The 25,174-nt window shown below is 39.3% G+C and overlaps 1 protein-coding gene across 1 annotated transcript; it reads left to right on the top strand.

Annotated features, from left to right (window-relative positions):
* Positions 1–444: 444 nt before the first annotated feature.
* Positions 445–24,710, top strand: kcnj3a (potassium inwardly rectifying channel subfamily J member 3a). The gene is made up of 3 exons (XM_026145052.2): positions 445–2,486; positions 3,456–3,672; positions 22,851–24,710. Exons 1-3 carry the CDS (start codon positions 1,809–1,811, stop codon positions 23,444–23,446), a joined length of 1,491 nt encoding a protein of 496 aa, XP_026000837.1. The 5' UTR covers positions 445–1,808; the 3' UTR covers positions 23,447–24,710.
* The last annotated feature ends 464 nt before the right edge of the window (positions 24,711–25,174 follow it).

Raw genomic sequence — 25,174 nt, 5'->3', positions numbered from 1 at the left:
TACTCTTTCTGGGGTGAAAATGAATACAGCCGAATCAATCCACATTGCTGTTGCGCTGATGATGCAGTGTGTATCCTGCTTTAATGCTTTAATATCTAAGAGGCACACATCATTGACTTCGATAGGGGTAATTGTGATTTTAGCAAGAAAAAAAGACATAATCACAAAAATAAAATAGAAAATAATAGAGATGGAGATACAATAGACAAGCTGTTTGTTTTAGGCTGCTCACCCTGCTTCATGTGTTTGAGAGAAAGCCTGGGTAACTATGGTGTGGGTGTATTCCCCCGTGGCCTTGATCTTGGTAATATGATGGGTGAATTCTGGTTTCAGCTTTTTTTGTCCTCCTGAGATCTAAAAGAGTTTGCTGGGAGTGACAGCAACTACACCGCTGAAGGTGTTACTCTGTTAAGAGATCTAGTGTGTAGCATAGATCGGGTGCAGTCACCCATGGGATCGATGAATGTGGGGGTCAGCTGTGGCTGTCGGTACAGGTGACCCAGAAGAATAGCCACTAAACATTTCAAAATGTTCACTGGCATTGGGACGATTTTTCCTTAAACTGGTTACTTGCTTAAAAAGACTAATGAGCATTAGTTTGGCAACTTTTTATTTTATTTTATTTTTTGCAAAATAGAGATAAGCTGCAGGAGGAAAATGTAGCTTTTTAAAACACGCAAAAGGCATTTATAATATCCTTAATAACTGTTATTGGCAATCTATCTCTAAGCCAGGGGTTCATTCTTCCATTATTGGAGTCTAAAATGTTGCTTTCGGTGCAATTATTTGAAAGTCATCAAGACATCTCGACTGCAATTTCCCATATTTGATCACTTGAAAAAAAAACCCGAAAAAAAAAAACCTGTCAAATCAGGCGAATCCTCTTCCCTCCTCCTCCAAATTGTCTGTCTTTGTAGTACCACTAGGCAACAGTGAGTGCATCACTGAAATCGTGGAAGTGCGCAGGAGCCGAACAGGGAAATCGAAGGGAAAGAATGATTTAAGCAGCCAAAAGAGCATCTGGTGGATCTCTGCCGCTGAACTATGAGAATCCAGTCGATATTTCTCTAAGAGAGGAGAAAAGGTGCCCGAAAAGAACCAGGCAAACAGCGTCGATGCGCGCAGCAGCAAATGACGACAGTGGGACAGTGATTTTCTTCCTCCAGCTCGTCATTTTTTACAGTCATATACTTGGGCGCAATTTATCTTCTATGTGTAGAGATCGCAAAGGAAGGACTGGAAACCGAATTATCTCCAACACAGCCGCAAGTGCGCAAAGAGCGTTTTCATCTTGGAAACCGTTTCCACAGACTAATTACGCAGAGATAATTGTCTTTTATAGACCACTTAAGGATTTTGAACTTTCCAATGAAAACTTACTTCGTGAGTACAGTTTTGAACAAGTCGATATAGCCCCCCAACCTTCACTGGCGATGAGTAATCCACGACGCTGCAACTGATAAACCTCTAAAACCTGGACTGCGACTGGCGCGCTTGGATACCTTATCCTGTGCGTCGCTTATTTTATTTTATTTTTTTTTTCATATGGCTTCTATCTTTGGGGTTTGTAAGCTGGTCGTCCATTATTGATATTTCATGGCTGTAGAGTGTAGCAACAGTAGTGTGTGGCGAAAGAGGACGATGCAAGTCTAACTCGGGAGAAGACATCGCACTTTTATCGCCTTATTTCCCAAAAAGGAGACATTGCGCACGGGCACTAACGACTGCAGCAACTAAAAGCCAGACTTTAAAAAAAGAAAAAAAAACATTGAATCATTTGTTATTTCTTTCGCTGCTGTCATCGTAGTATGTCTGCACTTCGAAAGAAATTTGGGGACGATTATCAGGTAGTGACCACCTCATCTAGCGGGTCTGGATTCAATCAGCCTCCCCCAGAGAAAAAGAAGAAGAGGCAGCGGTTCGTGGACAAGAACGGGCGATGTAACGTCCAGCATGGGAACCTGGGTGGTGAAACCAGCAGATATCTCTCAGACTTATTCACAACACTAGTAGATTTGAAATGGCGCTGGAATCTATTTATTTTCATCCTCACCTACACAGTCGCTTGGCTCTTCATGGCCTCTATGTGGTGGCTCATCGCGTACATCAGAGGAGACCTCAACAAAGCCCACAATGATAAGTACACTCCATGTGTGGCCAATGTCTATAACTTTCCCTCAGCCTTTCTCTTCTTCATAGAGACCGAGGCCACGATAGGATATGGTTACAGATACATTACAGACAAATGCCCCGAGGGGATCATTCTCTTCCTTTTCCAGTCGATCCTCGGATCGATCGTCGATGCATTTTTGATCGGCTGCATGTTTATCAAGATGTCTCAGCCCAAGAAAAGGGCCGAGACTTTGATGTTCAGTGAACATGCGGCGATTTCTATGCGAGATGGAAAACTAACTCTCATGTTCAGGGTCGGGAACCTGCGTAACAGCCATATGGTCTCTGCACAGATCCGCTGCAAATTGCTAAAAGTGAGTGATGATGCTTTTGGGTTTGTCCCCAGTGTTTCTCATAGTTCACCTCATGAGTTGTTTAGAAAACTGATACAGAAAGGCCTACACACTGACATTTAAGCCTACTCCTAACTGTTCATAGAGCCGCGAGGCATCTGTTGGACAAATCCTCATTTGTATTTCCAAATTTCATAGACTGCAGTGGATGCACGTTACACCACATTTGTGACATAACTCCAGGAAGATCATTACCTACCCTAAATCAAAACACAAAAGGCATATGGTTTCCAGGAATTATAATACAATTACAAAAAGAACAATAACAGTAAAAAATAATTTGGCAACTTTTTCCAAGCGGCCTGCACCTTAGTAATAACATTGTGTGTCCATGAGTTCATTTCTCTACACAAGAATATTCTTATTTGTCACTTCCCATGCCTTTTACTGCTTTGCTTCATAAACACTTTCCATAATGTAAATGTACATCCACTACCATAACAACAGACAAGAGTATGCTGACAATACAGCAGAAACATTGCAAAAAAACCCTGCAGCTTCTATCACATTAAAGACGTATACGCCACACTGCAACAACATCCATGTTAGTAAATGATGACAGTTGCTTTTTTGCTTTGCTTTGTTTGTTCGTTTTTCCATAGGGGCAAATAAGCCACGGCAGGTGAGTTTAATGCATGTGAATCCACTTTGATCAAGTGGATCAAACTAAATCCAGTTTATTTAATTACACATGTAAAGAGTCAGTGACACCTCCAATCTATGCTAAAATGGATATTCTCAGAGCATGTGTCCTTCTTTTGCCTTAATTTAAGAAAATTGTAGTAATTTTCCTGATAGACTGGTTGGATCTGATTGCATATAAAATGTGAAAAGCTTACACAAAGGCTCTTGATAAGCTGTGGATAGCTGTCTTACCCCTTCCTTCTCTCTACTGAAGAGTTCTCTGTCACTTTCTGTATGCTTCTTTAGTCTCGCCAGACCCCCGAAGGCGAGTTTCTTCCGCTGGATCAGCTGGAGTTGGACGTGGGTTTCAGCACCGGAGCAGATCAGCTCTTTCTCGTCTCACCACTCACGATCTGCCATGTGATTGACACCAAAAGCCCCTTCTACGACCTCTCCCAGAGGTCCATGCAAACAGAGCAGTTTGAAATTGTGGTTATATTAGAAGGAATAGTGGAGACCACAGGTGAGTAAGAGCAAACATGCATTTTTGTTGGCTTGCTGTGGTGAAAATGACAGCTTGTAGCCTGTTTTACTTCAAGTCATAGCTGCAGTCTACATCTTCAGTATAGGAGCATGTTGGATTGTCTTTTTAATGGTGCTAAAGTACTTTGATGTGTTTCTGTAACAGAAATGGATAATATTGAGCTTCTTCATAGGTGTTAATGGTTGACATCCAAATGGACTTGGTATTGACCTCTTGATTGCAATTCATTGATTTTTATTTCTCTGGCAAACACACAGAGCTGCTAATAATGAAAGTGGTTGGCATTTATAAATCACTGATGATTAATTTTGTCTGCAGGCTTTAAATGAATTTTAACACCTTGTGTGCTTTGAGAAGTTAGGCAGAATTTTAAACCACACTTAAGTGCAGAACACTTGAAGCTCTAGCAGGTCACCGTTTTGGTTTTACACCTTTTCTTTTTGTCATCTGCAGTAAATTCCATTCCTCCGTCTTTGTGCCTGAACAGCTCTTACCTCTTGGATGCTGTTCTCAGAGGGCATGATAATTTGCTTTCTAAGGTCCCTTTAGAATTAGGGGAATTCCATTTCCACAAGATGAGCAATGCCCCGAGTAAAATTCTCCACCGTGGTCATTTTAAATTCGACGATTTATTTGACACAGTTGCTATAGTAAGAGTGGGGCGAGCTCCCTCAGTGTTACAGAGTGAACACAGGAGCAGTTGTAATAGGCTGGTTCAGAGAAAACAGCATATGGAGATGTGACAGGGAAGCTTGCAGGCCAACACTGCAGACAGTAATTAGCATAGACATTCAATTCCTGATAGATAATCATGATAGCAATTTATTGCAGTTGTATCAAAGATTGAGCTCACTGTGACCCTCCAGCTCAGGGCATGCAGTATTTATGATTCGTCATTTCACTGGCATGTTGCATAGATGAAAGTGCGCTGCACATTATTGAGTTGTGTTAATATATTGCAGTTTGTATTACGTTTTAATATATTCCAGTACGCAGCATCTGTACAGACTTAATTCTGTGAAAGACAAATTGAGGATGTCTCATTATAAATTAAATAAATAATCACTAAACATCTGGTGTAAAATGATCTAAATCTTAATCTTTCATCTTGCTGTGATTGTACATCTTTTGTGACTGTCGCACATTTGGCTAGACAACTAAAACTCGCTGTTTTAAGCAAGTGCGGCAAATCTGCAGTGTAGCAATGCGATAAAAATCATCATTGTTATATTTGCAGATATTTATAGCGTTACGCTGTCGCTGAAGCATGTGTCATCGCATCATCCGTTTGTTTTTTTGGGGGGATTGTTGTGCTCACGTTTGTATTCCACAGAAGTGTCTGTATGAAGGCGCACTTGCGGTTACGTGAAGTTGGTGAGAAGGGTGATGTAGAAACAATCTATAGTTAAAAATTGATGTACAGTGAAAGTCTAAATCCTCAGACGCTTTCATTTCTGGCCAGTGTAACTCTGTTTCCATGGCAACCTCTCCTTAAGTATTCAGGATTGCAGCACTGCACCTAAACTTAGATATTTTTTATATTCTTATGGTATAGGAATCATATAATCATTTTGGTAATAAATTGGGTAAACATGTTTTTTAAACATGAATCTAATTTCCAGTTGTTGACACCACCTGGCATCAAGGAGACTCTCCTCTGAAATGTGAAAAGCACACAGAGGCGTTACTCTTCCATAAAGTGCTTTCCAGAACAGGTGATACAGCAGAGAAAGAATAAGATGAAATATTTATGAGGCTTGGTGTTTACTAGTGAAGAAGCTGCCCAACTCCCCACTATTTTCTTTTTTCTCTCTCTCTTGTTATGCGTGGAAAAACACTGTCTGGAACATGAGTTAAAATACTCTCCAGATTAAAGCCTCGCCATCACTGGGCTGTTGGGCTTCCCATTAGATAATAACAGACACAACACTGTACCCTTTTTGACACACTAACCTTTCGTTCCTCTAGATCACACGAAAATATTTTGTCAGTTCTTTTTCCGCACAAAAGAAGAAAAGAAGAGCGTGAAGGAACTCAGAATTGTTCTATTTTGCTGTAACCTCAGAAAACCCCTACATTGTGCAAAAAGGCACAAGCCTACCCTCTTCTCTTTTAAACAAGAGCCTAAGGTGTTTTTAATCACTGCCTCAATGTGATACAGCTTCCAGATGAGACGTGTAGGTTGTCTCGTGGCATCCTATCTTTTTTCTTTTCCGCAGTAATACCAGTTGTGCTCCAGAGGATAAATTGCAGTTAATGTACTGTGCATGCTGCCAGAAGAGCAGACTAGCTTTAGAAAAAAACAGCATAGGCTTGTAGTAACAAGTTTTAGATGAGTTAATGGCGCTAACAGGAATAATGTCAAACAATCAATAGAAGCAACACACACCAATTTACTTCCCAGCAAGAAATTTTAGCAGTGTGATGGGCTACAGAGCAGTACGCGTCAGGCTCTGTGTCTGTGTGTGCTTCATCCACCTATTACTTACTGGATCTCTGTAAAATAATACCCGGCTTAGTTATTTCAGCATTATTCGAGCACTGCAGGCCTGACAGGTGCTTGGATCAAAGAGGAGGAATTTATTGCAGCAGGAGTGGATAACAAGTAATGACTATAAACCAGCTAATATCTGATGTTTGCGACTCTGGTATAACTCTAATGCTTAATAAATACAAATGCATTTTGTCCTTTTAGAGTAATGATAACATTTTGTACATATGTGATTATACATTTGACATTAAATGCACAGTCTGTGATAGACTAAGGCTGTAGGGCAGAAATATTTGCTCACTTTCAATAAGGTAGGGTCTGCAGGAAAAAGTGATTATTATATGCTTAAGCGTTTTCTGTGCATGCTGGACTCTGTTTAAACTGGATGTGAAGATGCATTTCGAACAGTCAGACTGAAGAGTAATTAGGTGTGAAAAGCGTGGCTCAGTCACCATAGACCTGTGTCATGTGTCGTTATGTGTCTCCAAGGTGTCTCGCTGACCAATCGTGCTCTGATTTTTTCTACATCACTTCCGCTAGAAGGTCAAATTTATTGTCTGTCGCCAGTGAAGCAAAAAATTTATTTAGCAAGGTTGAGCAAAAAAAACCCCTAAATGGCTCAAGATGTACGGGTTATTCCAGCTATTTAGGGTAGTGAGAAAAAGGACTACCATATCCTGCACTAATACATCCCGTGTATTGTTTTGTTTTGCCTTTTTTGAGGCTGTCTCAGAACACAATAGTATTTGCACAATTCATTTCAATTCAATTTTATTTATATAGCACCAAATCACAACAACAGTTTCCTCAAGGTGTGTTATATTTAAAGATAAAGACCCTGCAATAATACAGAGAAAGCAGAGAACACCCTTCAGAGGACGTAGGGTCTATTGAGTCCCAGATCAATCCTGGCAAGTGGTCTAGTGGCCGTTTACACTCGCTGTCCATTTGTGATTATTCAGAGTTTGTCTCATAGAAACTGTTAATACAGCAAGACTGCAACAAAGCCATCCTGCCTACAGTCTCAATTTATTTATCTGATAATACATATAAATATACATAAAGCTTTAGATTGTCATTTTTTTGTATTTTTTCATAACCGAAGATATTAGTGGTCACGTTATTTTTTCTCTTTATTTACTACTAGAATTAGTTAGCAGTATACTATTTATAATGGAATCAACAAAAAAAGATTTTTCACAAAAATATTTGAATATGCAAAATTAAAGTCCTTTTCAGTGAGTCTCAGATGAAGGCAGAGTAAGCAGATGAGTGACGAGACTTTGGATGAGGTGCTCTGGACAACCTCAAAGAGTTGGCGACAGGGACGAGGGGTGTCAGGACAGCTGGAAAGGGAGATTGACAGATCGCAAAGAATTAAAAGAACAGGGGCGGATTGATTTGGACAATGTGGGCAGATAAATCATTGGAAAAAAGTAGTAAGTCCACAATTTGGATGACAGTGTGTGAAAACAGAAGCGATGATGAAAACAGGGCAGCAAGAATAGCCCATATAACCACAATTGATTTTCCCCACTTGGTGACACACCTGCTGAGAAAAAAAAAAAAAAAAAAAAAAAAAAAAAAAAAAAAAATATATATATATATATATATATATATATATATATATATATATATATATATATATATATATATATATATATATATATATTAGGGGTGCAACAATACTCGTATCGGTATTGAACCGTTTGATACAGTGCTTTCGGTTCGGTACGCATATGTATCGAACAATACAAAATTTTAAATTTATTTTATCAACTTTCCTTCTGACGATGCTGTCTGTGTTGAGAGCTCAGTGGATCTGCCTTCGACTACTCCGCCTAGGCTGCACTGATCTGCACAGATCTGCGCAGATCCACTGAGCGCAGCGCAAGCTGAAGCTAAGCTAGTTGCAACATGGCAGCTGCCTCAACGCTAGCCGAAATTGAACCTCTCACACCCTCATTCAGATCTGGCGTTTGGAACTATTTTGGTTTTCATGTGAAGTATGACCCTGATGGTAAGCGTGTCATGGACATTAGAAAGTAAAACAGTATGTTGGACGTGCCACGCCAGTGCGTTAGCGCAGTTAGCTTGTTAACGTGTTGACGCCGTCCAGCCCAATGCACGGGGCGATCCGCGGTTACTCGTTAAACGGAGATTTGCGGCGTTATGGCGTTACTGTCATTTTAACAAGATTAACGCTGACAGCACTAGTGGGAACACAATACATATGACTGCACATTTACACCGACATCATCCTAGTGCAAAGACAAGTGGAAGCAGACAAAAACAACACGCATGCATGCTACAAACTTTACCCGAGTCATTTAGACAGCCATTAGCACATGATTCTCCTTATGGGGACCTGATATGTTTAATATGCTGCTGAGAATATAGCCCAGAAGAAGCGTATAGTATAGCTTTTATTTTGGAAAGAGCCATTTGTCTGTAATAAACTCTTTTTTCCAAAGATGAGTGATTTCTCGATCAGATAGATTTTTTTTTTTTTAATATTTTGTTGTTTCAGCAACATTACATTTAAAAACTGTACTTTTGAGTTAAAATATATATTTATAATTGTGTACGTGTACAGCTGCATGCTGTCCTTCAACCTCTGGCTGTCTAGATCATGTCCAGAAAATGATGTGAGCTTTATAGACACCTGACAAACTCTCTGGGGAAAACCTGGTCTTATTAGGAGAGATCCATCCCACTTTGGATGGTGCTGCTCCCATTTCTAGAAGAATGGCTGAATACGTAAAACTTCCCCAAAACCCGACATTCCAGAATTTGGACTGTAAAGCAGACTTGCAATCTTACGCTCCTCTCTGCAGCTTCCCTTCTATTGTTATCCCTCCAAAACCTCATCCTCACAGAGACTGTGACTGCTCCCAGATCAGCTACAATAGATCAACACAAAAAATTACATTAAAAATGACTTTTGAAACAGCACCAAAGAGCAAAACAATGAAATATGGTTTTATAATCATTAGATTTCTCTCTTCTAAATGCTTATGAGTAAATGATTTTATAATTGTTCAGTTGTGATTTATGTTGCTTTACAGAAACCTGGCAATGGCAGGAATAATACATTAGTTTAAATGAATCAAACCCCTCACATTATACTAACTGTTAAGTGTCTTGAAGCATAAGCCCAGGAGGAGGAGTGGCAGCAATCTTTCATGTTAGCTTACAAAGACCTAAAAGGAGTTATAATTCATTTGAATGTTTTACTCTTATATATCCAATCAAAAACAAACAAACACATAAAAAATGTTTTCTTTGTCATTTATCATCTACCTATGCCTGACTCAGGCCTTTTGTATGACCTATCTAACTGAATTTGAAATCATTCTCAATAACACCCCACCATAGAGCACTTTGCTCTCAGATTTCAGGCTTGTGGTTTTCAGACATTCTCAAAGTAGAATAGGAGGTAAGGCCTTCAGCTACAAAGTTCCTCTCATTTTCTGTGAAGAACTGGCTCAGTATGAATTTGGGAAATGGACAGCCTCTCTACTTTTAAGATTAGACTTAAAACTTTCCCTTTTATAGTTAGGGCTGGATCAGGTCACCCTAAATCATGGCTTAATTACACTGCAATAGGCTCTGTCGGGGACTTCCCATGATGCCCTGAACCGTCCTTCTTCTGTCACCATTTTTCACTCATGTGTTTCTACACCACCTTTGGACTTTTGCGTTTAATGTTGTCTTCTCTCTGCCGGCATTAATGTTTGACTCTGTATCTCTGTGCTCTCATTTTTGTTTCTTGAAGTAGATGGCTGCCCATCCCTGAGCCTGGTTCTATTAGAGGGGTTTTTTATGTTAAAATGGAGTTCTTCCTTCCCACAGTTGCCAAGTGCTTGATCATACAGGCTCATTCCTTAGAGTTTAGCTCTAGTTGGGCAGGGACTTACCTTATGATATTAAACACCTTGACATGACTGTTATTGTGAAGCGGCAATATATGCATAAAACTCAATTAAAAGGAATTGCATAAGGAGGAAATGAAATGACAGAAAATATTCTACTTATGAACTTACCTCAAATATGAAATTAGTTAAAAATAAATAAACAAAGATACTCTGATTGTTTTCTATAAATGCATTTTAACATCAGCAAATTGTTAACTTGCAAGGCATGCTCCTGGTCTGCAGTACGGGCTGTATAGTTTGATGAACGTGCAACCACTCATTGGGATTAATTGAATGTGAGGAAAGATCGTGGTTTTGCTTTCATACAGAATAATTTTAAAGTGGCTTGAACAACAAGATATGCAGGATGCAAACTCTAGTGTCAAAGCCCTTCACTTTGAATCCTTCCACTCAACCATCCACTTAAATTACCTCCAAGATGAGGTGCAGAACTGAACCAGCCCTTTCTTGAAAAATCTGTTTATGTGTTTTAAAACGAGTGTCACATATAATCACAGGTCAGAAAGAACATATTTTTCAAGAAAATAATTCACGTTAGTTTTACATAAATGTAGTTTCTACAGGCTGGGACTGGGATGACTGTAGCTCAGGAGGTAGAGCAGGTCAACTACAACTCAGAAGGTTGGTGTTCAATCCCAGACTGCTCCAGTCTGCATGCTGAAGTATCCTTGGGCAAGATACTGAACTGAAGTTGCTCTCCAGTGCTTTCATTGAAGTGTGTGTGAATGCTAGATAGGAAAGTAGAGCAAGTGGAAACGTGCTATAAAAGAACCAGCTCATTTACTATTTGTGCTAAACAAGTATAGGCATCAGAATATAATACAGGCACCAGACAGAATATGAATGTACAGAGCTGCTTTTAAAAAAATCTGATAGCTAACCCTGTTATTTTTCTTTTTGACATGATTTCCAGTATGACTCCCGTTATCTTTTACCATATAATACCTTGCATCACCCATATTGACTGAAATCATACTCTTCATGGGCAACATTTTATCTCATACCAGGCAGCCAGCATACACAATAGCAGGGCCCCAAACCCAGCCCACCTAAATACAATGCAGTCACACTTTTTTCCTGGTATGACATGCCGCACGTCTGCTGTTGTGCAGCACAGCAAATGACAAGTATTGTTCTAAATATATATAAAAAAGTTGATCTTGAATGTCAGAAAAATAGAAACAAATTGTGATATAATGACATATTAATAGCGCTGCAGGTCATTTTCACTGTTCTGCTGCAGCGCGGATGGTGACCTGAGTTTGACTTGCCAGATGAATCACAACTACTACATGCAGTCTTAAAATACATCAGAAGTTTAGATAAGTGTCCCATTAACACCAGTAATGCTGCTCAGCACTACGAAGGCTTAAATACCGAGCCAGAGGCAATCTGTTCGTTAGTGGAGGTGAATCTTGAGAGCTCAAAATAAACTGTAGCTGCCAGTAACAGACGTTTAGGTTGCTGTAGCCATGAAACTCATTAGTGTGTTGCGAATAAATGTATTTCATGATTTCCACAGCGCTCCTGTGCGAATGCTGTGTTTTTTTCTTTCCCACGGAGCTAATGTGCATCTATGTAATTTAAGACCATGCACTTTTCAGATTAGAGACGTAATAAATAACGATAAACAAGCTAATGATTTATTTCGTGGGGCCTCATTTTCATTACAGAAGTGAAAGTCAGCACATTAGTCTGTCCCTGAAATTTTGTATTATGTTTTCAGTCTAACATGGCGGCAAAACAGTGTTGAAATCTTCGCAAACCTCCGAAAAGTGTTTCTAAATTCACTCATCGGCTATGAAAAGCAGTGATTCATGAGCATAAAGTGTATCATCAGCATAAACTCTTTATCTTTTCAGAGAGATGTGACTTTCATGCAAATTTGTGGAGTGTGATCATTATACTTGTTGCGAAATTCATAGAGTGCTGCATATAAGTCATATTTAGAAATGTTTTTAAGCACAGTTGCCAAGGTTCTTCAGGATTTATACTTCATGATGAACTCGGTGCTCTTAGATGTCATTTAGTTGGTTGGATTACTTTTTTTCTTCTTCTCAGTTTTCACTCAGATTTTGCTTCATTCTTCTGGTGACGCATCACTTTTGTACCGCGGGCACAAACGCATTCAGCTTACTGCACTAACTAATGATCTCAGTGTTTCGAAATGATTTTCCTCTGTGTCGTACATGAAACACTGAATCACGCTTCATCTCTTGATTTGGTTCTGAGGCCGATAATGAAGGAAATTATGGGTAAAACATCAAAAGCACTCTCTTTTCATCGATTAAGTTGTGCATTGATTTGGATTGTTTGCAAAGGTTTCTTTCGGCCCCCTCTTTTTCATACTGCTACAAAGATTTGTCATGAATTACTGTTATGGAATAAAAAATAGAATAACCCAGCTATCTGCTCATTTTTTGTTAAATGAGTGTAGGTGGCAGGGGTGGTTGCTTATAGACTGGAGCAGCTACTAATGTTTATTCATGTGCTTTTGTATGCATAAATACTGTATAAATACTGACTGGAGAGATCAGCCCTGAATGATGAATCTTCTACCTTCAGTTTGTTGGAACAGCAGTGTGTCTGTTATAAATGAAGTTTGTGTTTGGGCATGCGTTAAAGTTTTAAAACACGATGCAGAAAATATTAGCATTTGGATTCGTCTACATAAACAGATGCTCGAGATTTATCATCAGATTGTGGAATCAGTAATAAAAAAGGAATTAAAAAGGCTTGGCACTCATTTTATGTAAATAAACAACAATGAATACTGATTTGTGTGGAGGAAAAACTATTAAGTTATATAATATCATCAATTAAGTTGTTGTGCAACAAATACACATACTTGGAAAATGAAATTAAGAGTAATAATCACTTTGATGTAGACTCTGTCTAGTGGTAAAGCCAGCCAGCATAATTAATTGGGAACATTCATTGCCACTGATTAACAGAGCAGCCAATGTCATGGCTTGATCTGTGCTTTATCATCAGCAGCAGCAGTAATTGAAATGAACACTGAGACCTTTCTTTTACGCCAGAGGCCTCACAGTTTCATTCATATGAGCAAGAGGCCATTGCCCCGGAGGTCTGGGGTCACCTGACGTCAGTTACAGACGCAAACCCCGTTTATGAGCCAGCTGTGAAAGATCAGAGGAGCTGACCATAATTCATTTTGAGTCATTGAAGCGAGAGCATGTCCTCTCATCTCAGTGTCATGCTCCCTGTCTCGGGCCTGCGGGTCAAAGGGTTAAAGTGGGTTCGGTGGAGAAGTTGAGAGTCGCAGCTCAGGTGAGAGCAAGGCTTTCCAATTAAATCTAACGTGCTCGGGGTGAGAGCTCCTGAGAGAGGTGTCTGTCCCCGCAGAGATCCACCTGTGCAGCTGAGGAGATAAACCACGTGTTGGATGCCTTTCAGCTTTAACTTTAAATATTTTCAATGAGACTTTCCTATATAAACTTTACCTACAGTATAGCTTCACTTTGCATTAATATTTAATGAATTCAGTTGTGTTTTCATTTATGTACTGTATTTCAAAAGCCACTTTACTGTAAACTGCTTTATTGTACCTGAGTAAAGAATCAGGTTTTGCATGTATTTCTCACTTGAAATGAATAACTTCAAAGATCTGTAGCTGTGACACATCCAGAAAGAAAAAAGAAATGACACAGAATCACAAAGTTCTATATAAATTTAATGCAATGCGTCACACTAGTCCCACAGTAAGAACTAACTTTATGAAGCAAACCGTTTCATTTTATGAGAATGTCAGAGAGGTGTTGGTTCAGCTAAAGTCTGAGTCTAGATTATGCTGTAGTTGCACTGGATTGGGTAATTGGGTTTTATTTGCAATATATTTCACTCCATTACAACAACAAGAAAAACTGAAGCTTCATATTCATCATAGAAACAAGTCAGAGCGTCTCGTAGCCTAAGCTTTATAGGCATCAGACAGATTTATTTCAAAGCTGATTTGCTTATGTTATATTTAAAATGTGTTCAACGTATTTTGTCCAACACCTGTAGCAACTGCTGCTCTGCACAAATGCGTTTCCTTCATGTCGTATTGCGACATTAGCATTGCAAATTTTAGGTAAACAAGGATATTCTAGGAAGACGTGTAAGATTAACATCTTATGGCTATTGCACATACAATAATTGCTCTGGGGCTGAACCCCTCATAATGGACATTGCAACGAACTAGCTATGACATACCGGATTCATTATCCCTTTCAGATGCTGCCATCCCAAGGGGTGAGCACGGTAATTGTGTCTTTAGGGATTTGTCAAGTCTCTGTTGGATGGCAATAAATCACTGGTAGAAGAGGTGTGGTGGCAGACCTGGAATGAACCTGCGCGATAAAATAGCAGTACCTCAATATTTGCCTCTACTCCGAGTGCGAGAAATAACTGACTTGGTTTGAGTAGATGTTGTCTCTCAGAAGATGCGTGTGCCACTTTGTTGTGAGGACACTTCTTTTTTTTTTTTTTATTAATAACACAAACTGGAGACCTCAACATTGACATGACTCCAGCCATAATAGAGGACAGACACTCAGGGCAAGTGTTACGTTGTTATGCTTGTTTAAGAGGTTATCACCCCAAAGAAGGTTGTGATGCACTCGCAGCATTGATTTGCGGAGCTGTGACCGTCCCTGAAGTGCAGGTGAATCAATCCCGAGGCCTAAACACAGAGCCCCATGAACATGTTGTTCTGAAGGCTTGTCTTCTTGCAAGGCCCTCCTCTGGGATGTCTCTTTCTATTTTTGCCGCTCAGACATGGTTTAGTTTACTGGAATAATGCGCTCTCAAGCTCAAGTGACAAACTTGAAAAAAACAATAGAGATTCTTTACTCCTTTTAATACCATCCAAGCGAGATCTCTTAAGGCTTGAAAATCCCTCTTTTGTCTGCCCCCCTCTTAGCTGTAACTCCTTTTCATGACTTAAGAAGATTTAATAGTGGCGATCAATATGAGATTATAGCTTCTTTCACTCATTCAGTCTGTTTTAAGGAAAGAAATTGGCTTTCTGATCGTTTCTGAACTCAATATACTTTATAATGAGAAGCAAATCTTTCATATTCTCAGCTGGTGTGGACACCTACTCAGTGTGATTTCTCCTGTATGAACAATAAAGGTTTTTTGGCCTAAAGGAAATCCATTGATTGGCATTTTGCTCAACTGCGTCCCTTTACGACGGTATCAGCTTTGCCTTCATTTGGTAATATGCGCTCTTCTGGCTGTGTTAATGGCCCTCAGCCATATGTTCCTGTAGCCTGCCCGACACCCCACCTTGCGTGGAGATGCTTGGCAGCCCCGCTCCTATTCCTTTTCCTTCCTTCCCTTTCCAACAGCCTCCACACTCAAGCAATTGCCACAGCATCCAGTCTCTCCCCTCCCCCATAGCAGTGCACTTCCCCTGCCTTTTCCCTCCATCAGCTTCCTTCTTGTTCTCATTGCTGAGCCCCGCGCTGTGGGGCTGGAATAGAATCTGAGAGCTGCAAGCAACTTGAAGCCATCTTCACAAAGGGATTACGCACTAAAACAGTATTTAATGAAGGGAGGGGACTTATTTGCATCCTTGAAAAGTCCAACTGTGAAAAACAGGTCACTGAATGCTTCTGGATTTCTCTACAGTTTACCAGTTGATTGTGGTCACCATAGAAACAGCTGATCAGGACTTGTGGCCGCAATAGCACTATCACTATCAAATAAGAAATTTTATTGTGTTGCAGGAAAAATTTAATACTAGAGTCAAATTTTACAAAAAAAATAGCTGTGACAAACTAAAAACATGTTATTCAGACCTGTGAGCTGCACTTCTCTTTCTTCAGCAAGCAGATATGGCATCCATCGTCATCATCCTCTGATATTCTTCAGTTTTTCATGACCTAATACAGACAGGGGAATGCTCCTCCCTGATTTAATTGAAGAACAGAGCAGTTATTATGAATTAATTGTTATACCTCGCAATCGCGCGTTGCAGACAAAGACGTGATGCGGATAGCCTCGGCTGCAGCAAATGTTTGACAGGAGCGGCGCACAGATAAAAGGCTGAATCTTGAATAATGTTGTGTGACCGTGTGTGTGCAATGTCCAGATTCTCATGCTTGTTTTTGCTAGCGTTTTTCTCATACATAACACTTGAGCTGTTTCCACAGCCGTGATAGACTGTCAGGGGACTTTGCTGACAGCACTGCGCTGGTGTTTGTGTGTGTGTGTGTAGAACCATTTGAGTGACTGAGCGAAAGGGAGAGCCAGACAGAGAGTGAGCGAGGAATAAGGAGGTTATTTGTGATTTTGTCACTAAATATGAGGTTGCGAAGAACTCTTTGACACCCACCTTCCCTTTTTTTTTCTTCTTCTGACTAGCACTCAGATGAGAAGTCATTTGAATAAACCTTCATTTTCACATAGCCGTCAATTTTGAGTGTCGTTTGCCGGGTGGCTGTGGGTTGTTTAATCATACAATAGCTCTGATTTATTTATTTGAAAATCTAGATCGAGACTCTGCCTAGATAATTTGACAGAGCTGAAATTAATAGGCCTCTGCTCTCACGTCTGCCCCTTGACTCTACTCTGTCCTCAGTGTGTCAAGTGCAGATTTGCAGCGGTGATTTTTACGGAGCCGAGTACCAATCGGATATGATCCTGCAGCTTTTCCAGCCTGGATAAGCTTCTTTTAGACCGTCGTGTCTGTGAATACCACTTGTCTTGTTTTTTTTCAGCTACTATCAAGAAACACTGGCAGGCTGCCTCTGAGTTTACAGTGCTTTTCTGTTCCAGTCACCAAAGAACCCATTTTATCTTTGCTGTCAATCCGCTTCACTTTGTTAGCCCAGAGAAGAAGCTAGCTCTGTCTTATCACAAAAGTGCATTTATTTAGAGTCTCAAGCTGAGGTGGCTTTCTGGGCGCCTAAATCTCAAAGCTTATTCTTGACGCGATTTCCTGTTCTTCTTTTTTTCATTCAATTGTGGAGTCAGTCGGTGAAATATTTTAAATATGGTGCAGATAGGGCACAGGCAGCCTCTACATCTCACTGCTCTCTACTAATTTCCTCAGGGTTTAGCAAAATACCTGTGAGTTGATTTTCAAACATGGTTGTTGCTGAGATGACAAAAGAAGATCTGCATGCTCGTTCTGTTTTCCATGTTCTCTCCTCTCTGAAATCTACTTTTAATGAGCTGCATTTTTATATCTGTGCAACATTCCTGAGTTCAGCAGAGGATTATTCAAATGTTATTCATGCTGTTACATGAATATTACATATCATGTGAGTCCTGTTCTGAAGGGGGGCGGTTCTGATGGGGTTTCATACTTTCAATTTAGGCCCCAAAATACCATATATCACACAGACTGTGCAATGTAGGGATACTTTTATGAATAGAGAGATCCTTAAAATGTTTTTTAAAAAGTTCACAGGTAATAATACTGGTTTAAATGTTGCAATGATTTGGGAATGTATAATCTTTCTTAAAAAGCTGTGCAATAAAAGTCAGCACTAAGTAACATCTGTGACTTTCACTTTTTTTTCAACAACCAATATACTGGCATGTTGAGGTAAAACGGGAAATGATTCTTATCTGAAAGACTGTCAATCAAAACTGAAGAGAGATGCAGTTTTTACCCCTGTTTCAGCGATACATAATAAAGTAAGAATTAAAGCATGTAACAGATGGACTCATTATGTTACCAACAATGACATCAGTTCACAGCTGTGGAGATGGAAAATCTAAATCATCTTTAGCTCTGTTTACTATGTTCAGCAGTCAGACGTTAACTTTGTCTGCGTTTTGATGCTCGGTGTTCAATGTGGGACTTCTGCTTCTACTGTTGTATTTGTCTTTAGTCGAACGGCTACTTTTACTAAAGGACTTTGCACTTCTTGTACCACTCGCTTAGGTTAATTGAGGGACTGAAAGCAGATAATAATTTGATCCGAGTCTACCCTCTTCCCCCATATGTTGCCTGCCAGCATAAGTGCCTTTGAGGTGGTTCAGTAATTTGCAACAGCATTATCGACACACACACACACACACACACACACACACACACACACACACACACACACACACCAAAAAAATCAGACAAAAGGAGAGATACATTTTTTTAAGATGTTGTAAGTCGATAACAGAGAGGTCTTCCTCTGTGAAACTTGTGTATTGTTGATAAAACAGCCAAAAGACCCTGATTTGTCTTCCAGAGAATCTGTAAGAGGGGTGTTCAGAATCTCTTATTGCGGAGCACTTTATAGAGAAGAGCCACTCCACAGAGGATTTGAAATATACTGGTATTGCCTTATACAGAGTCACAGAAGGGAACAGATAACGATTTACTGAAATTAGAAGTGTAATGGATCCACACAGTTACAAATTTCTCTCCTAATGGGCTGAATGAGGAATTGCCTCTTTACTGATTCCAGTGATGTTTTTTCCCCCACTTAGTTTCTTCTGGCTTCTCTTTTCTTTAACAGAGTTGGTGAAACCTGACGGTTTTCTGTTTACATGAACTGAAGAATGAATGAAACTGACCACAGGTTGATTTATTATTATGATTATTAGTGTAATTAATAAATCTGTCAGTCATTGTGTCTCCTCAAAGGACAGTTAAAAAATTCTACATATTCAAATTACTTTTTTTTAATCATAAAAATCATAAAAAGAAAGAAAAATCTAAATACTGGAAAAGCTGGAAAGCGCTGTTTTAGTGATTTTTGGATTAAAAATTTCAAACATTATGTTGATTTTCTGTTTTTTCTGTCATGACTCATAGAGGTAGGTTAAATTATTGTTACAGCACATCGTTTTTATGCCTCGATGCTAACGACATTTCACAAAACAACTTTTGGGCTGTAAATGCGAAACTGAAATAATTACACATAAATGTTTGATCGGATGAAATAGTGAAGTGAATAAGTGAATTTTATCAACTTCATTGTGGCGCGATGATCTTTTCTCACCATTATTAAATGCTATAACTCAGAAACAGAAGGGGAGATTGTGACAATTTATTTTTACATTTTCACAGATGCTGAAATAGTGGCTTTAATATTTCATATCCACCTATAAATTTCTCTCACAATGTACATATTTTAATAAGAAAAGATAATATTTTAATCAGGACAGCCATGGATGTTAACTGCAACTTGTTCTTTTTGAAGTGATGGGGTGAATAAAAAGAATTTGAATTTCCCAGAAGTGGTTAAAAATCCATGTAGCGTAGTTCCAGTGGTACCAACTCAGTATAACTGGGAAGCCTATACTATATCAAGCATACAGTATAAAAACTGTGACTACAAAATTATTTTAGCTTTCACTTTTTTGACATAGAGGTGTTGGTAACATCAATAAACCTAAGTTTCAGTGACAACACTGTACACCACATATCAGAGGTGTTTTTTCTCCCCCTCTCTGCTGTGACGTCCTGCTGTTGTTCCCAGCAGCACAGAGCACAACAGATATGTTTATTTTTGTGCGTTTGCTTGTTGTGTTCTTCTTCTTTTTTTTTTTTTTTACCCCTGCTTCGCGTGCATTTATGACCCGTTCGTGTGATACAGAACGTGCGTGCCGCAAAGATCATCCGAGGGAAACAGTGCAATATTCCGCCCGAGTGATGGATGAAAGGGGATGAGAAAATTGCTCTGCGCTTTATTAAAAATGACATTTGTATTATGAGTTTTGGGCTTCGCTGATGAGATGTCACCAGAATATATGTTTTCCCCACTTCACCAAAAGGCAGACACTTTTGAGCTGTGTGGTTTTGTGTTGTAAAAGGTCACATTTCAGTGACAATAAAACTATTTTGGTCTGGCTCGGGAGCCATATTGAGGATCTGAGCCCGTCCTCAGTGGAAAATCCATTCTGAGCAGTTGGGTTGTGCATTTTTTTTTCAGCTGTTGAGAGACTTTTGTGTTGTGTCACTGTTACTTTTGACCAAACTAAGCAGAGAAAAAGCTTTATGGCTGTCACATGCACACATTTCTACAGTTTTGTTTCCATAGAAACGCTGAGTTCTGGGCAGGCGTGTGTTTAAGAGTTACATAAGGCTTTACCAGTAATACATTGTACAATCCAATATGGGCATTCTCATTTGAGTAGATTTCTATTTTTAGCAATGATACATAGTAACTGTAAAAAAAATATCTAAATGAGGTTTTATGGTTTCTTGCTGCTGCTATTTTAGGCTGTGTAACTGCACTCTGTTACTCGATCTAGGGCTGCCTCTCTAACTGATACGAAACTTCGATATACACAGCATAATGTTTAAATTTCCATACAAATTTGCAGTGTCTTGGCCTTACTGAAAGTCGAGGTGCACAGTTCATTATCACTGCTGTGTCTGTTATGGTGTGGCCATATGAATGTGGGCGTTGCAGAACAGCAGGTCTTTAGCAACACAATTGTACATATCTGATGCAACAGTGTCTACAATTATGCAATGGCTCAAGTATCTGTTCTTGAATAATGTATGGAATTGAAATCTATATTAATGATCTTGATTAAGCCTGGTGCTATTGTTAGTTCTTGAAGGATGATACAGCGGATTAGATCATTGACATCAGAGAGGTTTCTGCCGTAGTGGGCTGAGTGGGTTGAGAGGAAGGGGAACAGGTTGAGCAGGGATTCGGCCCCAGGCCTGCAGGGTTCATGGGTTTCCAGAGACAGAGGTCTTACAGTAACTCCTACACTATCTGCAGGGCCGATAGTGTTATTAATAGATGTAAGATGAAGCTATTTGGATTTTGTTTTTACTGTAGCAACCCCTTTCACTCCTTTGATTTAAAAAATAATAACTAAAGAGTGTTGTAGTCTTTTAGATATAGTATCAATGTCCAATTAGCACTGAGCGACATGTTTGATTAAGAAGGTGCAGCTCATTTGTGGTGGTGATTAAGTAGCTGTCAAAAGCTATAATCTGAAAGCATTTTCCACCAGAATTTTCTCACAATCGGTGTTTGCACGCCTGTTGATGGCGACTGTGTTTTGGCTGGCGGAAATTTAACAGGTTCACTATGCAATAAGATTTCCATTCAGGCTTAACTCTATCGCTCTGGCCCTACAGTTCTCATTAGCTTTGCCCACTTTATTCACTGCAGCACATTTGTATATGCCCAAAAGGCTCGGGGACTTTGAGGCAATAGTGCAGAAGTAATACACTGAATACCCTAAACGCACTTGATGTTCACATCTGTGATTGTGTACAGAGCTGTTATCAGTGAATTATTTTATGACCTTGGGAATCAGGCGGAATCGCAGATGCTGCTAGTTTCGATGATGACATCCTCGCAATCAGCAGCAGTGTCTCACTGTGAATAAGCGCTTCTCTTAGTTTGGACCCAAATGTCGCTGCTAGAACAATATTAGTTTGGTAATTAAAATGTGTGATAATTATGAACCGCAGTTGCTGATTTCCTGATGGATTTCAACAAGTTTTAACATGAATGTCCCAGCCATTCAGCTGTGTGATATAACCAATTTAGTATTTTGTTCAAGATGTAAACCTAATTATAGTTTTTCTGCACTCACTTTCAGCTAGAAATTAAAATTGTTTATTCAGCGGAATGTTAACTATGCTGGGATAGAAAAGGCTTTCCTGTAAGCAGGGGAGTGTGACATAATGCACACATGGCTTTGATAGCTACTGCTGAATAATGACGATGAGTAATCACTTACAAGCATCCAATAACTTTGGATGAAAACAAATGTTTAATGCTGTTTAATTCAAACCTTGGGATTTTTCTAATTGCATTAATTTGTTTCTGAGGATGCGAGGGGAGTTTTGAAGCAGGATTTTAATTCCCCAGTGAGGGAACATTTATTCCAAATGTATAATAGTCTGCTATCATGTGCCAAATTTGCAAGGCATGGTTACAAGTACACACACAAGCCAGACACATGCTAATAAGGCTATTGTGGTTTAATTTGTAATCTCCAAAGGACAGAATTGAGCACTTTTACCCAAATTGTCACGCTGGTTTTGGCTTAACAATGTCATGAAAAAGGATAATGAAAATTTTTTTGTCTGTATGTGTGTGTGTGTATGTGTGCTTTGCATAACATCTGATTCCCCTTTAATGTCTTAAAAAGAAATATTACTTCTATCTGTTGTAGTTGCTAAGGCGTGGACAGATAGAATTAGAGAATAAGAGTGGATTTGAGGTCTTTTTTTCCTGTATTTTTGTACTGGACTGCCATAAGTGAAGACGATGCTAAACCAAAGAGTAAATGTAATATTAATATGCACTGTACTCTTTGAATACATGACAGGTGCAGTGGAAGTTCCTTACTAATCATAATTTTTAATTAAAATTGGACTTTTGTAATTATTATTTTTTCATTCTTATAAAACACGTGCAGCCAATTACTCAACTATACTTTTAATTAATGTTCATGTTAGCCTGGAAATTGCTCATAAACATCACATTTAGGAAGGGAAAATCAATTAAGCTTTTTATTTAGGCAGCTGGCTCTGTAATACAGTAAATGCTTAATCATTGAGGCAGTTTCGTTTGCAATATTGTTTGCTTTGTCATCTAAAAATAGCTCTGGTGAATAACATATTGGCTCTTATGGAAGAGTGCCAAGCACATAATTAAATCAGGGCTCTGCTGTATAATAGTGGAGTCTTGAAATATTTCATATTTAAATTTTTGGGGTTAACTGTACTGTTATAAGTCAGTGACACATAATTTGTGAAACTTAAAGGGTCTTCTGTCTTTTCGTCACAGGAATGACCTGCCAAGCGAGGACATCGTACACCGAGGACGAGGTTCTGTGGGGACATCGCTTTTTCCCGGTCATATCTTTGGAAGAAGGTTTCTTTAAAGTGGACTACTCTCAGTTTCATGCTACATTCGAGGTGCCCACCCCTCCTTACAGCGTGAAGGAACAGGAGGAGGCCCTGCTTCTCTCCTCGCCCCTCATGGCTCCATCCCTTTGCAACAGCGGGGAGAAGAACAGCTCTCTGGACTGCTTGGAGACCCTGGAGGACAATGACAGCACCACCAAGCTGCCTACCAAGCTCCAGAAGATCACAGGGCGGGACGGCCTGCCTAAGAAGCTACTAAGAATGAGCTCCACCACCTCAGAGATGACTTACAGCTTTGGCGACCTGCCCATGAAGTTGCAGCGAATCAGCTCTGTTCCTGGCGTTTCTGACGACAAGCAGGGTGGGAAGGCCTCCAAGATCAGCACAGAGCCCATCAGTAAGTCAGTGGCGGACCTACCTCCAAAGTTGCAGCGACTGGCTGGAGGAGGGGCGGGCAGGATGGACGGACACCTGCCGCCTAAACTTAGAAAGATGAATTCAGATCGCTTTACATAAAGCAGGCAACATATTTTAAATTATGCCATCCACTTTTATTTCCCTAACTGAAGTCCTTGTACTATTCCTAATTTATTAATGGACAATATTCTTATATTAAACGAAATGTAGAATATGTGCACAAAAACCTTATATAAAGTGTGGGGATGGAATTGAGCACATTTGTCTCTGGATGTAAGTGTACATGCTCTGATGAAAGACCTCTGATTTTTTTTGGGTTGTTTTTTTAAGGATGATGTACAATTAGCACAATCTGGCATGTAAGAAACAGCGCATGTAGAACAGAATCTAAATAATTTCTGGCATGACATTTATTGATATATTATTTTACAAAAAGAATTTCATTAATGAATTTGCAGACGGTGGAACAATTGCACAAAGCCATATGATTTACAACATGGAAAACCTACATTACATGGTTCTAATTTGTGGTGACGACAGGCACATACATTTGTTTTGAGTTGATTGCTTTTGTTGTTTAATGTAAAATCGTGGCAATGTTATGTTAACTGCATGCTTCTCTTATTGACTTAGCTATACAAAGGTAATAGACAAAGATGTTTAGCCTTAACTATATTACCTTGTTTCCATTTTCATGTTTGTTCACAGCCGTATTTTTGGCATTTCATATATAGACTATTTTACCATGTGCGATTTTATGAATTTATTAGATGATCAAATACAAAATATGTTGCTAAATGATGCATTTTACATTTACGTAGGAGTGCATTATCAGCCTCATATGACCTATCGGAACTGGGCACAATGAGTTTCACTTATTAAAGTAACACTTAAGTTGAAAGATTGAATATTTGTTCCTGATAAGCACAAAACAATCATTATATTATACCCTGTGATATTAAAACCTAGTTATGGGCATTCTGTTTTAAATTGACTGCTTAGGGCAGTAGTCTAGTACTGTGCAATCACATTTTTCATTATATAACAGAATACAATCTATAGTAGGCCTGTGTGGTCATACAAGACACTCCTTTAGAATTTCAACTTAGGTGTTACTATTTAGATTTACCGGGCCTATAAGAAAATCATAACCTTTGTTTTAGGGGCCCATAATATTCCTCCTCTGTGATGAAAGCAATAATATTATAATGACTATAATCTTTATATAGCCACAGGGTCTACCACAGCCCCATATTCATTCTGTTGACTGAATCCATGCCATGAAATCTGGTTTTCTCTAAATGCATCAAAGACATTGTATGATACCCAATCTCTTCAGGAATAAAGATCTAAAGTAACTGTTGAGCATCTTGCTCCTTTGACTTGATATAATGCATACTTTACTGAGTTGGTGAAAAAATGTCACCGTGTTAAGGGCGGTCAAAACGATGGAAGACCAACACCATTGTTTCGTTACTGTTAATAGCTGACCTGTGTGGCTGCATCTACTGCCATGTGAATTACCCAAAGCTGTGTACACTCACTGGCCACTTCCAATCGCATGGCAGCAAAATGCACCCAAATGTTCTTCGAAATGATCAAAACAACGTGCTGAAATTTTAACTTTGCATCAGAATGCAGTGACTTCGAACTTTGACTAAACTTTGACAAGACTTTGAATGTGGCATGATGTTTGTACTTGGATTTTCCCACTCAGCTATCTCTAGGGTTATGGTCCCATAAAAGAGAAAATACTGAGTGGCAGTTTTCCAGGTGAAAATACCATGTTGATGCGAGAGGTCAAAGGAGAATGGCCAGACTGGTTAA

Source organism: Astatotilapia calliptera, chromosome 16, assembly GCF_964374335.1.
Source record: "Astatotilapia calliptera chromosome 16, fAstCal68.1, whole genome shotgun sequence".
In the NCBI taxonomy this organism is placed as follows: domain Eukaryota; kingdom Metazoa; phylum Chordata; class Actinopteri; order Cichliformes; family Cichlidae; genus Astatotilapia; species Astatotilapia calliptera.
This window is presented reverse-complemented; position numbering and strand designations above follow the sequence as displayed.

Excerpts from the sequence above, each read along its gene's own strand:
- kcnj3a (XM_026145052.2), top strand. The coding sequence starts at position 1,809 with ATGTCTGCACTTCGAAAGAAATTTGGGGACGATTATCAGGTAGTGACC. Across the intron at positions 2,487-3,455 it reads TCCGCTGCAAATTGCTAAAA|TCTCGCCAGACCCCCGAAGG; the intron begins GTGAGTGATGAT and ends ATGCTTCTTTAG. Across the intron at positions 3,673-22,850 it reads AGGAATAGTGGAGACCACAG|GAATGACCTGCCAAGCGAGG; the intron begins GTGAGTAAGAGC and ends TTTTCGTCACAG.